This window comes from Cynocephalus volans, chromosome 12 (genome assembly GCF_027409185.1).
Source record: "Cynocephalus volans isolate mCynVol1 chromosome 12, mCynVol1.pri, whole genome shotgun sequence".
NCBI classification, from domain to species: domain Eukaryota; kingdom Metazoa; phylum Chordata; class Mammalia; order Dermoptera; family Cynocephalidae; genus Cynocephalus; species Cynocephalus volans.
The window spans coordinates 54313953-54329905 of NC_084471.1; the positions used below are offsets into that span (position 1 = coordinate 54313953).

General features: G+C 40.2%; 1 protein-coding gene across 5 annotated transcripts in view; it reads left to right on the top strand.

The window, feature by feature from the left end:
- Nucleotides 1-15953, top strand: part of GRIP1 (glutamate receptor interacting protein 1) — a 396854-nt gene that overhangs the window by 283728 nt on the left and 97173 nt on the right. For 2 of the 5 annotated variants that reach the window (XM_063074591.1, XM_063074593.1), the window contains exons 8-10: nt 5923-6070; nt 7861-8030; nt 14746-14901. In XM_063074591.1, coding sequence (XP_062930661.1) covers nt 5923-6070; nt 7861-8030; nt 14746-14901 — 474 coding nt within the window. Of the gene's footprint in view, nt 1-5922; nt 6071-7860; nt 8031-13928; nt 14085-14745; nt 14902-15953 lie in introns of all 5 variants that reach the window. The other 3 variants (XM_063074590.1, XM_063074592.1, XM_063074588.1) reach the window with 2 other exon arrangements.

Sequence of the window (15953 nt, forward strand, 5' to 3'; positions counted from 1 at the left end):
TTTCTGCAATGCAATAAATGTTCGTGTTGTATCCTTTAACTCTACAGGAAAAAGTTAGGATTTAAGATGAAGCTCGTTTGAGCATGGAAGGTGCACTTTTATCTCAGTATTTCCCAAGTGCTATATTTCAATAGGCAAAAATTAAAGAAATCAGCAATTTAAAAAAAACAAAAACAAAAAAAAGTATTGGAGTTTAGCTTATCTGAAAATGGTTGACATTATTAGTTGAATAGGGTGTCATTAATAAAAATACTTTTAACAAATGGGTGAGTTGAAAAGCCCCCAAAAGTACTTTTTGACTGAAGGATAAAGCTGATATTACATGCACAGTCTTTCTGTTACCCATGGGAGGTTTTAATCAAGCCTTGGGCTCTGATTGAAATGTGGGCTCAGAAGTGAGAAAACTGATTAACATAAGAAATCCAGAGTGTTTCCCATGCAAACAGTCATCAGTGTATCTTATGCAATTATGTAGCCCATAAATCAACTCAGCGTGCAAGGGCTTCACTTGTGGTGTAAATATCTTAATGACTGAGATGTCTTTAACCATGAATAATTTATATCTGCGGGATCCATTTTTCTCAACCATGCTTCATTTAGGCAGGATAAACTAATCTTCGGTCTAGGGATGGGCTCTGGAGGATTTCTTCCTGATTTTTCTTCTGTTTATTTTTCTCATTTTGACACACTCCATTTTTTCTCTTGCACTTTCTCAAATAAGAGTGCCCCATTCATCCACCCTGTCTGCTGGCTTTTACTTTTCTCATGCATCTTGTTAGACATCTTGGAATAAAGCCAGGGCTTTCAGAATCCTGCTTTTCATAAAGCCCCCTGTAAATGGAATTGGGTAGCAGCTAGGGAAATACGCTTAACACCACAAGGCAGTATGAGCTTCTTGATGTTGTTGTGGGGAAACATTTATTATTGAAAGCAGTTGCCAGAAAAAGCTAATGATCAATTAAACGTTAACATCTGTAGATCCCCTTCTGTGATACAGAAAGTAACTGCCACATGGGTGATGCTGGAAAACAGAACTTGCTCAAATAGTTTTGTGGCTTTCATAGAGCCCATTAAAATAGAGTCTGCTGACAGAAATTCAGATCAAATTCTATCTCATCTAATAATCTCATCCCAACCATGCCTCCTCCAGTCCCCAGAGGTCCCACTGTCACTGCGAGTCCCTTAACACTTACCATAGTTATTTGGTAATAATAACTGCCTTTCTGTAGCCCTGATGGACAGAGAGCCTTAGTCACTTTCTGTGGATCTTTTGACATGCTTGAGCAATTTTCCTAGAAACCTAGAAATCATGTCCTATTAGATAACCCAATATTTTCTATAAGCACTTTGACCCTACTTTATTAAAGATTTCATTGGGCAATGGAAGGTGTGGGGGGAGGGGTTTGAAAACATGTCCTGCAGTCAACAAGAAAAAAGTAACTAGAAACTTCATAAGGTTCACCAGAATATACTTCTATAGTGGAATCTAGGAGTTCTACCCCCACCCCCACCTTCTTGGCATGAGATCCCAAGGGGTTACTAGAAGGAAGGGATAATACATTTTTTATCTTTGAATTCCCAATACCTTCTGATATGCCTAGCATATAGTTGGCACTCCCTAAATGCATTTTTAAAATTCATGTTGTTGCATGAATGACAACTTAGCCTGCAGTCTTAGAAAGCCCACTTCTGTGGGACTGTAAGGTGGGTTGTTTTCTATCCTTTCAAGAAGCTAGTTGGGCTTTTCCAGCCTCCTGATAGCACATTAATGCTGCCACTCATTCATCTGCTATCCAAAGCATATGGATCTGGTCCTAGACATCTATATAAAATGCCAGCACACCAGGGTCTCATCGTAGGGGACCTTCTTGATTTGTCTAATACCCAGCCTTTGTTAGAAACCTAAGTGAAAGAAAAGATTGATATCTAGGAAAGATCCCCAGAGAGACATTTAGTTTTTTGCCCTAGGATCTGTCTTTAGATCAAGTTGACCAATGCATTAGCTTGTCCCATTCTAGAGACACCATCACTGATTTGCTTTTTAATCTCACGCCTCAGTCTTGATCAAGAAATAGCCATTGAAAACCACCTCAGCGTCCTATTATAAAAATATATTGAGGGCATTGCCCGTGGTATCATTTAGCACCATCTATGTGTAAAACCCCATGAGAGAGAGACCTTTTAGAGCTCCCTGCTAGAATAATCTTTATTTTCACCACAGGGACTAGTAGACTTCCTCCTTTCCAATAGTGAGAACTGCATAATGGATCATATTTCCTTTATTCTTCTGGTTGCCAGGAAGTTCAGAATCATTTTTTTAATTGAGTAAAATTCACATAGCATGTAATTAAACATTTTAAAGTGTACAGTTCAGTGGCACTTAGTATGTTCATAATGTTGAGCACACATCGCCACTGTCTAGTTTAAAACATTTTTGTCATCCCAAAAGGAAACCCTGTATCCGTTCAGCAGACATTCCCCTCCCCCCATCAACCCTTATAACTACTAATCTACTTTCTGTACCCATGGATTTACTTATAGTTTGGTGTCATTTTTGCAGTGTGGTCAAACTGCACCTCTATTGATCCTTGTGAGTAGGGCATTTGTAGGTGCTTTTTCTTCCTGATTGTTTCCTTTATATGAAGTGTATTGTTTAAAGCAAGCAGCCTCAGGACTTTTGTGGGAAAAAGATAAGTGGAAATATGCAAATAAGAATATCCTCCTCTTTCCCTCCAGAGCCACTAGCCACCCCTCCTACTACTCTGTGCAGTGGCCGGTATGACCTGCATTTGGCTTTGTGTGCCCTCTGGCTTGTACTGGGTTTGGCTAATAGGGAATCATGGCAGGAGATCGGGGGAGGGAGGCCAGTGATGCAGAGTATCATCTCCTGGCTTCCTCCCCATGGATTCACTGAGATTGGCTTCTTCCCTTGGCTGAAGGTCCCAGCTCATGTCAGAGAGCCCTCATTACTTTGTCCTTTCTGAATCTAGTTCCACTAGTAGTTCCATTCTGTGCTTCTTGAGGCTTAACAAGGTGTGGTGCCTACTGTTTCTGGCACCAGAGTACTGTAGTATCCCTTGTGGTTTCCCTGTACTCTGCCCACACCTTTAGAAATAGTTCCTTTATTAAACTCTTCTCAGATTATCCTAATTTGAATGTTCCATCTGTTCCTTGTTGGGACCCTGACTTAAACAGCATACTCTACTCCATGGTTCTGTTGAACTGTCAGTCAACATAATGTGCTCAGAGTCTTCTGCAGATGAGCTGGTCTGGTGGATTCTCCTAGGGCCAAGCTATATCCTCTCTGTGACGTCGAGTGCATTCACGTCTCCTCATGATTTTAAGCCACAGGATTTTTTAAGAGCACCTAATCCTGGGAGTGGCTTATTTACTAAACCACTTCCAGAGGGAGAAGGATCAGTGAGTTCAAGTTCCATCTGGAACTATATGGACTACCTTTCCCCCAAGGACTGTGCCTTAATTCTTCAATTATTGGATAAAATCAAGTAGTTCACAGTCTGAAGTTAAGCACTGGATGGAGTTTATTGTGCAGGCCTAGAATTTAGAAAAAAGGAAAAATATCCCTACACATTACCAATAAGATCATCCATGTGTGCATATGCATCCTATTACAAGACCGGCCATCAGAAGTTTCAAGCGTGGGGTTAATGTGATCCCAGATACACTGGGAACTATTTCAAGCAAAATAACATGACAAATTTGTGCTTCATGAGTATTATCAGCATGGTGCCTGGAATAGCATAACAGGTGTTCCTTCTTTAAACTCATTCTATCAACAAATATCATTGAGCACCTACTATGTATACCGATGCTGTGCAGACACTGTGGCAAGTCACAGTCATGAGTAGGACATACACAATCCCTGATGCACAAAGCTTACTTTTCTAACCAAGTTGCAATTAATTAACAGCTAGCTAAACAATTAATTGTTGAACTGTATTTATTACAAGTGCTGTGAAGGAAAAGCACAGGGTTCTGTTAAAACATATAACAGGCAGGTCAGCATGGTTTGCAGATCAGGGCAAAACTCCCTGAGAATGTGACATTTGAATAGAAGAGTGGTGAAGAAGTAGGTGAAGTTGGAGCAATAGAGGAGAGTTGCTGGTGTCAGGGGGGATGGCTGAGGCCCCCAGCCCACCCCCACTCACTGGCTTAGTAGCCCAGAGGACTTCTGGGCCTTCTAGGTTTTGTAGGTGTTCTTTGGTGATGTGAGACCTTTACTAGTTTATATCAAACTTTGTTCCTGGTCTGTGGGTATTTTCTTTTTCCTTTCAGTTCTGTGTTGGATTGTTTGCTGTTCCCACCACTTAAACTCTGCACTGGAACTAATTTGTTGTCCTTTGCTTACTTCTCAAATGGGGAACTTCCTGTGTGGATCAGCACTTGAGTCCTGTGTGTGAACTAAATTGTTGCTTTGCTGCTGATTCCTTGGGGAAGGCCTTTTGTGCAGCTCAGGTTTTAATGGTTGACTCTATAGGTACTTCTGGGACTCACCTGGGTTGTGTAGAAACTCTGGTCTGGGCCTGAGTCTTTTCAGCAGACTGCACCCCCTGCAGTTCTATATTCCTGACCAGTTTCCACTGAGTGGTCCTGTGCTGATTGGGGGGCAGATCAGCTGTCCATGCTGTGCCCCAGTGTTCCCCTGGTGGGCTTGTCTCCCCCATGGCCCATACTCCAAACACTTCCCATGGGGCAGGCCATGCACTGAAGGCCATGCACTTCCCATGGGGCAGGCCATGACTCACCACCCTCTGAGTGTTTCTTTTTTTCAGTTGTTGTGGCTCCTTGGTCCTGCATGGGTCCACAGGAACCCTATTAGTGGTCTTGCTGGGCTGGGGACACCCAAGGCCCTCTTCTCCCCTGCCACCTTCAAGCAACTTCATCCGAAGGGCACAGCTGTGGCTTTTGCTGGCTCCTGCTCCATGCTCTCAGCAGCTCCAGCCTGGAAGCGGCTGGGATTCGAAAAGGTCGGAGCAGTTCCTCTTCTCTCGTGGTGGCTTCTCCTGCCTTCATGCACTCTATAGGTCTCTTCTCCTCTTCCCCTGGTCTCTAGCAGCCTCAGTTTGGCAGTTGTTGCTTTTTAATTATTGTGAATTGGTTGATTTGTGGAAGAGAGTGATGCTTGGGACCGTCTGTTCCTCCATCTTGACCACACATCCCTGGGATACTCACTTTTAAAAGACCACTGTGGATTGGGAAGGTGGAGGGCATGGGAGGATACAGGGATATCAGATGATGGTAATTTGGACTAAAATGGTGATCATGGTGATAGAAAGAAAGGATGAAATTGAGAGCTGTTGAGGAAGTAGAGTCAGGAGGGATTTGTGAGAGTGAGGGAGAAGATGGAGTCAGGGATGACTCCTGGGTTTCTGGCTTGTGTGATGGAGTATAACGTGAGCCGTTCACTGGGAGAAGGACACCTGAACAAGAGGCAGTAGAGTACGGCGGACCTGCTTGTCAGTTCCTTCCTTCCTTCCTTCCTTCCACCCATCCTTTCATTCATCCACCCATCATCCACCCATCCACTCATAATAGTTGCTGGCATATTTATTGAGTTAATTAATTAATTAAAAAACACTTAGAGACCTAGTCTGTGCCAGGCACTGTGCCAAGCAGTGTGGAGGACATAAAGATAAAAAAGACATTATCCCAACTGACATGAAGCTTAAGATCAAATTGAAGAGATTAACAGATGCTCATATTATTACAGTACAAGCTGGAAGGAACAGGTGACCTAAGAGGTGCTGAAAGACGTTACCACTGACTGTGGGGATATTACATGGAGGGAAATCTAAGTTTCAGTGATAAAGGCCAACATCAAACTGAACATTCTCTTTTTCTTTTGTTGGCTTACTTATTTGTTTTATTTTGTTTTGTTTTCTGAACTTTGTTCTTCAACAGATTCTGTGGCAACAGCATCCGGGCCTCTACTAGTTGAAGTTGCCAAAACTCCTGGTGCCAGCCTTGGGGTTGCCCTAGCTACCTCGATGTGCTGTAACAAACAGGTCATTGTCATAGACAAAATCAAATCTGCAAGTATTGCTGACAGGTGAGTGTCATAGAAAGTGCCTATTTTTCAAAACTCCATGTGTATTTAAAAATATATATATATATACACACATACATAATATATACACACATATATATGCCTACACACACATTCACACAATAAACAGCTCTCTTGCCAGTTTATACAAGTTTCACATAGGGAAACTAGTTTATTTTTGTGGGGCTTAAAAATTCACCTGCCTTATCAGCCACCCCATGATATAATTTCAGCTTGTCCAAATGTTTGGGTGGCCTTTAGCAGTAGGAAAAAAAAGTCAAACCACCAAGCAAGTTTTCTTACTGTGTCCTAGGATAATCACCTTTTCTTGATGTCGGGTAGCTAAGCAGATCTTTATTAAACCCCATGCAGAGAAATCATGGGTTTTCCTGAATTGTTAACAACTAAATCCTACTACCATAAAATCTTCTTCCTTTTTTACTTAAATAAGCAAAACACTATTTCTAAAATTATGCAGTCTTCAAAGAAAGGTCTTATACTGTCATAATATGTTAATCTTAGTGTCTCACGACCTTCAAGGATCTCTTAAAACATCATTTGTTCCAATATCACAGTAAAAATGAAATTTCCTTTTCCTAATTAATATTTTAGATTTGTAAGGTAAAAGGGGAGGCGGAAAAAAGACTGCCTTTCCACCTAATAAATTATTTTACAGCTCCTTGGAAGAAACCCCCCATCTCCCATAGCTGAAGCACGCCAAGTGCATCAATGTGGAATTATATTTTTAGATGGAAGGAATGACCTGAAATGCTTTTGTCTTGAGAAGTAGACTATTCCCACTGGAAATTGTTAGGTATAGTCAAACAGCCAGTCTCCCCTGTACGTTTCCAGCCCTCTTTTCCACGTGACCTCAGACTGGTGCCTCAACCTGCAGCACCCCCAATAGTGGTCAGTCTACAGCTCCACTGTGCTCTTACACTACAGTCCTTTAACAATGACAGCCATTGATCCAGGGGCGTTCTCTAGTTCAATGGTGCAGGATGCTTTAATTTTTTTCCCTCTGTTCTTTCCCATTCCGCAGGGGGTAACCAGTTTAAGGAGCTGTCCACCTGACTGGTACGTTGGGATGCTGACTGCTGTGTTTGCTTTTCTCAACTCATCCAGTAGCCGGTCTGAGTTCAGCCAGACATAGCGCCGGCCCCTCCCCCGCCCCAGCTTTCCCCTAGACTCACCACGCAGGCTTGGTTTTGTTACCGTTTGACTCCTGCATAATTTCCATCATCATCGAGAGCTTTTATACTAATAAATGTTTAACTTCATAACAAAATAAAACAGTAATACAGAACTGGTGGTCTGGGAGCTTGTTTGAGAGGAGTCTGAGGAACTCTTAGTTGAATTTCCCTAAGTTATTCTCAGTCCATGTCTTGAGATTCTGAATATTTACCAACTCATGTTTGTAGACAGAAAAGCCTAGAAGGAAAAAACACAGAAAAAAGTCAAGAGAAAACATTTTCTTGTTCTTCACTCCCTTCTTGCTCACTTTCCCTCAACTTCGAGCACCACCACTGGCCAGATAATATATTTATAAGAAGGATGAGAGAAAAACATTTCCTTGAATTTTTCTGTCTTCTCTACAAAGTTTTACATTCCTATTCATACCAAGGTACATAAAATTTGACAGATGTCGTTTCCTATAACACTCAAACTTTTTCTTTTTTTTTTTTTTTTTTAAGTAAATGAAAACTGTGTGAAATTTTATCCATGAAGGACATGAAAGTCATATTCCCAAGAGGAAGGCACTTCATGGTACTAAGTATTTCTCCTTCCCGCAGGTGTGGCGCACTGCATGTGGGAGATCACATCCTGTCCATCGACGGAACCAGCATGGAGTACTGTACACTGGCAGAAGCAACCCAGTTCCTGGCAAACACCACCGATCAGGTCAAGCTTGAAATTCTGCCCCATCACCAGACCCGCCTGGCCCTGAAAGGACCTGACCATGGTGAGAGGATCCATCTGGATAAACATCTTTATCTTGCCCTGGCAGGTGTTGTTTTCTCCAGCAGAGTTAGAAAACAGAAAGACACTGAGTTTAATTCTGCTTTTACCATTTCTTTTCAAAACAAGGTTATCTTTGTTTACTCTTCTTTGTCTTCTAAATCCCATTTTCCAAGCCATATATAATTTACTTGAAACCCCCAAACTGAGGAAAGAAACGTTATTTGAAGTAGAATTTTCAGGCTAGTACTATTTGATTTTTTTTTTTTCAGTCTTTTGTGCAAATTGAATGAGGAGAGAGGGGAAATAATTTCACTGGTATTTATTTTGAATTTCCAGTCTACACAAAAGACAGTGAAGGCAAATAGTAAAACTATCACTTCTTTTATGAAGTGGATATTAGATATTAACAGAAGACCCTTTAAATTTAGGAGTGTGAGGGCGGGACCAGTTATATGAAGGGTTGACTTTCTATACATTTTGTCTGTTTGCCAGAGAAGTTTTTTCTCAAGGTGGAAAACAACCTTTCCAGGCAAACATCTTCCCTGGGGGAGAATCAGAATATTTGACTACATTTATTCAATAAAAAGTGTCAGCTAAGGGAATCTGCATTTTCGCTGCCTTGAAGTTCACAGATGTGTTTGCTAAGTATTTACATGCCATCCACCTAGGCATCTTTAAACAAAACCTGGTGCAAAAAAAGAAACTTTGAGCCCAAAATCAAATGAAGTCAGGCTCTCCGGTGGGGTCTTTGTTTCAATTCTTTCACCAACCTGTTCCTTATACCAAATATCCTCCTTTCTTATTCCGTGAAACTAAAGGCCTCACTAATGTCTGCGTGGCCTGTGGAGGAGAATGCATTTCTGTATGTTCAGAGAGAGTGCAATTTTCGGTGGAACTGGAATTTTGCTTATGTGGGGTCATTTGTATTATGTTTTTCCCACCTTCTAAAACACACTGCACTTTTTTGCAGTTTGTGAAGAAACAAAAAAAAAAAAAGAGAGAGAGAGAGAGAGAGAGAGACCAAATCGTTTTCATACTGAATGAGTCAGCTGGTTGCAACCTTTTTAATTAAATGGAGCTTAGACAGCCCTGGAGCTAATGAAAATCTCTAGTACAACATTACCCTTATCAGATTTTAATTTTACATATTGGAGTTGCGCAATGCACAGCATAGGCAGTTAGGAAAAGATAGTCAGCCTCATTTGGAGAGAAATGCTAAGGAGTGTGGGAAAGCACACAATTCGTCCCTATCAGTTGGCCCCGGGGCCCTTCCGGCACCCTGGCTGAGAGGAGAGAGTTCTAAAACTGTTTTAATTTCTTCTAAATCAGTCTGAAATCGTCATTGGATCTGGAGCACAGTGGGTGTAAGAATGCACGCTGTGTGGTGCTGTCAGTGTGGGATTTTGTTTGCTAAACTCTGGTATCAGTGAATCGGAAATGTGTAACAAAGCCTTTTAAAATATTATCTTTAGCAACGTCATTTATTTTCCTTTTATTTGCCCTGTATATAAATCATAAATAGTTCAAATAGTTTCCAACTCACGAAATATTAAATATTTTTACCTGCCAAGACAGTTTCAGATTACTTTATATACTGAAATATATGGACCAAGACCAAATTTTTTTCTTCTGTGTGGAAAACCTGGTGGCATTTGCATGTGGGGAATAGGAAGCTGATAGTTTAATTCTAGCTTCCACTTGTGACTTTGGCTGAAAGTGGTTCACTATCTTCTTTATCTAACCTATAGCCATTTCCCCTCCATTTTATATTAAAATCAGACTTGCATTTCCAAGAGTAAATAAATATTGGCTCCTAAACTTAATAAAATCACAGTGAAGAGAGAAAAAAATACAAAAACAATTTTTTATTGTGTTTACAATTTTCAAACTTGCATGTTAGATAACACCGAGGTCCAGGGTTCAATCCCTGTATCAGCCAGCTGCCAAAAAAAAAAAAAAAAAAAGAGTACTATTATCAAATTTCTATTTTTGCATTAATGGAGTTTTATGTGGTTTTACCCTTTTTTCACACGAAAATTCTGGTTATTTTTTCAAGATTTCTGATGCCTGAACAGTGTGTCTCTGATCCCATAGGTGGATGGAGATACAACATTTCCCAAATTTTGTTAGCAACAAAGCATTCACCATGGTGTTTTCAGGGTAATGTAGAAATGGACATATCAACGTAGAATAAGAGATTAGCTGTGTCTTTCACTGGTAAATAGCAGCATTAAAGAAGCTGACAAAAATGAGTTTTCAATGAGGTTAGACATTATTCCTGCCGAGAGTCTTTAGGAGACATAATCATGGTTGAAGGAAACAGACTTTGGGAAAGAAAATGTGACCAGAGGCTATAAGTTTGATACATTCAATGCCAGGAGGACCTTCCATTTTGTGAGCTCCAGCAGCTACCACTGGAGCAGCTGTTGTCTGCTCTCGAGGACTTTGGGGTAGGGCAAGAGGGTACAGTTAGAGAGGAGAACAAAGAAAGTGCCTTCTGTGCCATATACCTCTCACGACTGCAGCAGTGATGTCACCGTGGAATGTTATGGAGAACATTCTATTTGAAACTTGCTGCTTACTTTTCTGCAACAAGGGACCTAGGAACACACATAGGAAGAGGCAGTGTAGTGTGGTGGCCGAGGGCAGAGACCCTAGAAGCAGACTTCCAGAGCTTTAATTCTGGCTCCACCACCTGGCACCGTAAGCAAGTTGACCAAGTTTTTTATACCTCAGTTTCTTCATCTATAAAATGGGGGTTATAATAATACCTGTTCATAGGAATATGATGAGCATTATCTGAGATAATCTGTGGAAAAGTACTTAGCACAGTGCCTTGTATATAATACATACTCTGAGAAAGTAGGCTGTTATTATTGGCACTATTAAATGAGAGAAAGTCTATGAATGCTCTTTGCAAAATGAAAGAGCATACCAATAATATAACATCTTAGTATCGAACTCCTGAAACACTTGCCTAATATATGAGTATCAAGTATACCACTATATAACAGAATGGATTTGGAATGTACCTTCAAAATAAGCAGTAGATCTTTTCTCTGGCCTACATTATTTGTTGAACACCTTTCACATTCATTATTCATAGCATGCAATTTTGTGCATTATAATATATCATTTTTGTCTCAATTATTTCATAGGTATGAAGATTTAGTCCCCAGTGATAGTTCAAAGTAAAGTTACAGATTACAACCTACATTTACCTGCCGCCACAATTGGCACAGTGCTGGACACACAATAGGTGATCAATAATATCTTCCTTATAGATTTATTAATTGGGCTTGATAGTCCTAACAAATGCCCAGTGATTTTCAAAGCACTCAGTAAAGACCTGGGTCAAAAGGTGGGTATAGAATTCTGAAGTCTATTCACTCTATTCACTGTTACCTGACTTCATTTGAAATGCAGACAATACTTTGTAAAGAGCACAATACAGTACCTGTGGTGATAGATTAGCCAGACCCAGCAATAACTGCATCTTGTTAAAAAGTTTTTACGTACACCCCAAAGTAGAATGAGGATAGTGAAAGAAAATGCGTTAGGGACCTCCCCTTCAACACTCTTTTAACTCAAGGAAAATGCTGCTGCAATGTATACATGGGCACTCTGGCTGATATTCCTGTTCATTCATGCACTTATTTATTTATTCATTCACTCATCAATCATTATGTACTAGGCACTGTTAGTATAAATCTCGTGAGCGACATAGACAAAGCAGATCCCTATTCTTATAGAATTAATTCCAGTATGGAGAGACAAACAATTAAAAATATATTAAATAAATAGAGCCATTTCCCATGGTAATAAGTAGTATGAAGAATATAAAAGGGTAATAGGATGGCATGGGGGAGGGCAGCTACTTCATCCAGGGAGATCAGCAACAAGTTCTCTGAGGAGGTGGCACGTAAGTAAGACCTGAATGATGAAAAGGAGCCAGCCATACAGACAACTGGGGGAAGAATAGCAGGTGCGAAGGACCTGGGGCAAGAAAGAGCCTGGCTTATTCTAAGAAAAGACATAAGATCAGTGTGACTAAAACACAAATAATGGGAAGAGTGATACAGATAAAGCTAAAGAGATAAGTAGGGGCCACATTTGATTCTCTTTAAGGGTAAGCCATTTAAACAGGAGTGTCATGATCTAACTTACGTACTTAAAAGATCACTCTGGCTGTGTTGTGGGAGGTGGTTATGCAGGAGGTGAATCAGGAAGCCAAGTCTGGAGGTGTTGCAGTGACCTAGATGAAGGAGATGGTGGCTTGAACTAGGATAGTGAGGAAAGAGAGGGAACCCTAACCAGAAACAGCAGCGGGGTACGAAGAAAGGGCCAGATGGCTTAGGGCTACAAAATGATGGTGGCTGCGAAAGCATTCTGCAAATTTCTGAGAAGTTCTCTAGAACTTAAGTGCCCAGTGAGTGAAATTTGTCGAGTAAAACACGCATCTGTTTCCTTTAAAAGATACTTTATTGTTGGTAAGTAGATAGGAAATTAGGCAGAATCAATATTATTACTCACAGTTCATTTGTTTTTATTCTGTGAACTAGCACCATGCTAAGCACCTTATATGCGTAATTCCCATAGCAGTCCCTGTGGTAGATGCTTCCATGATCTCCAGTTGACATATGAGGAAACTGAGGCTTAGAGAGGCTGAGTGGCTGGCCAAGGTCACATGGAGAGTAAGGGCTGGAGGCAGAACTGAAACCCAGGTCTGCCTCAGGCACCGTGGTCTGTCCGTGTGAGTGCTTTTGTTCCATGTACTGTCTCATTCCAGACAGATGGAAAGTGGCCAGTGAAGCTGATATCATGGAGGGTATAACTTGAGCTCTTACCTAAATGTCCCTCCTTTAAAGACATACAGAGTGTTGGACCTTTCTACATGAATAAATACTATTAAATAATTCACATACAAGATGCCTAACGTTAGACTCATGAGGGTAGAAGGAGATATAAGTTCATATATTATTTTTAACTCCTTAAGATTGTTAAATGAGAAATTTCATATCAGACGTAGTAACAAACATTATATTACTTATATTTCAGAATACTGGGTAGAATATCAAATCTTAACAGTGCTGAAATTCGAATGGAACCATGATAAATGTTTTTTAAAAAAATAAAGGGGACGCCAAGACTTTGAAATAAACTTTACTAAAATTTTATGGCATCTTCAGGAAATACAAGAACATGTGAAGTATTTTAAGAATTAACTATTCCTTTTAAACGTAGGTATACTTTTTTAAAAGTAATGAAATATATTGAGACTTTTATCTTCTCCTCAGTAGTCAGGATACAAATAAGATTCTGATACTGATAGATGATTAGAGTGGTTTATTGTTGAGCAAAATCAAGTTTAAATGATGGATTGTAGTGTAATTAAAATGTTAGAGCAGTAAATTGTGATGTGTGACTAGTAAACTACTCAAATTATGAGCCAGTGTGATTTATTGTCCCTTCTTTTTCTTAAAACAAGCGTTACTAACTGGCCAAGATTTGCAAATCTTTAATTACTAATCGTATGCCATAAATCTTTATGGGGCTGACTTTTAAGTTTTAAAAAAAATGTTTTTAATCTCTGCTGCGAAGCACAGGGGGAGATTAGAAATTGATTCAATAGTCATCTTAACAGGAGAAAAAATGGGCTAGGGAAAGACATGCATTATTCTTTGGAAGATGAAAAGTTTCTATCCCTGATGTTAATCAGCTGTTTTGCTGACCACTGAGAAAAGGACAAAGCCAAGTAGGTTGTTTTTTTCTTTGCAAGCAGTTTTCATTTCTGTTACATTTTTTATTTGTGCAATTCAGTTACTTTTTCCTCTTTTTTGGTTCTTTGTTTGTTTGTTTGTTTGTTTTTCTTGTTTCTCATCATCACTTCATATGGCAGTGAAAATTCAGAGGAGCGACAGGCAACTTTCCTGGGATTCCTGGGCCAGCAACCACTGCAGCCTTCACACCAACCATCACTATAACACGTACCACCCTGACCATTGCAGAGTGCCAGCCCTGACATTCCCGAAAGCGCCTCCTCCAAACAGCCCTCGTAATGTTCCAGCCTTTCTCCTCCTGGTCTTTTATTTAAACTAAATTCTTCTCACTCCTTCCTCCTCTTATTCATTACATCTTTGGCTTCATGGGTGTTGTGTGCTTTTTTTGTAGTAGCAACTTATCATTTCTGACATCTCCTAGGTCTTTTTCATTTCCACCAGAAAAAGAATGTGCATTTGTCGGTAGGAAAGGATGTAAATGTGCAGAATGCTTTATGTGTGGTGCAGGAAATAATAATTCAAAATATTACGTAGCGTACAATGTTCTTGGATCTTCTTTTGTGTGTATGGAATCACTTATGAAATTCATGTCAGAAAATATCTATGAAAATGAGATTTTGTATCTGATGCCTTGAGCGGGGAGAAATTCGTTTTCATGTTTGTTTGTTTTTTTTGTCTCAAGCAAAATTCATAAAATCTTTGTGTTCCTGTGTGCTTCTGAGGGTCCCGCTATTCCTCAGCATGTATAGGCTCTTGTAACTCTGGGATTCCCGAGCACTGCCTCAGGGCTCCTGAGGCCTGGTCTCTGTCTGGTGGGGGTACTTACTAGCCATTGCTGTGTCTCGTATGTCTTTCTGGATTGTGACTGGTTGGCAAGTGCGGCAGGCTCATGGCCCACCTGAGGATGCTCTGTGCCAAGTCTCCACTCTCTTCCAGCAGCTTTGGTGTCTTCATCCTTCTCCCCTACCTCCGTGAGTGCATACAGCCTGAGTTCCCTCAACATGGGGACTTTCCCTCGAAGCCTCTACTCCACTAGCCCACGTGGAACCATGATGAGGAGGAGACTGAAGAAGAAAGACTTCAAAAGCTCACGTAAGTGAAATGGTAGCCAGTGCCATTTGACCTGGAGAAAACGTGTGGAGCTTGGAGTCTTCGAAATACTGAGCTCTAGGAGAAGAGTGTTTTCCAGTGCCTAAATAATCAGGTAGATGCCAAGTCGCTAAAAGCTCTGTGCCAACAGCCATTGACATGACACCCGTTGTCTATATGATCATGACTGCGCTTGAATTATCATTCAGACTGAATTAGTTAATACTACCTTTGCCTACAACTTTTTATGTGTTTTCTTTTTCTTGTTCTTTTTATGTCATGACATAACCAAAGATGTGATTTTTTTTTTTTAAGATTCCTTCATATTCTAGGTAGCTTTGGACATGAAACCCTTGTTCTTAGTTTCAAATTCACTCTAAAGCAATTTTGTGAAAACTAAAATCCCCTTTTGATAAATATAAGAATCTCATGCCTTCATTTAATGTTTTTGTAAGTTGCATACTAAATTATATTTCATGACCCCCCCCTCACCAAAGAAAAAGCATTGGTAAATTTGAATATTCCTTTTAAAACCATGTCTCATTCCCGAAGATTCCAATATTTTTCCCAGAAACCTACCTCCTGATAATCACTGATCAAACCTGTATTTCTTATTGCCCACTCTAGCCTTAGGAAAGTTGGAAGGAGGCTCATCTTTACAACAACAGTCTAAAGTCTAGGAATTTCAGTTATGATCTTTGGAAATATGATCTGGACAGCCAAGCACGATTATAGACTGGGCAAGACTAGGAAGTTGAGGTTGGCTACTTGCTTTGGGATAGCTAGTTGTAGGTATGAAGAAAAAAAGGGTGACCAAAAGCCTTAACAAGAAAGAAATACAAATCACCCCTAAATTTGTCTTTTCTGTTGAGAAAGATCATAATCTCTCATCACAATCACATAGCTTTTAGAGAAATGAACACCTGCCTTTCCAACCAGATCCATCATAGTCTAGAGAGGTGTATTTCTCGTTCTGTATCCCTTTTGGTAGTCATGATTGTGATTTCCTGTAAAGAAACTTAAAGAAGATGGGTCTCTTCTTGTGCTTACCATGG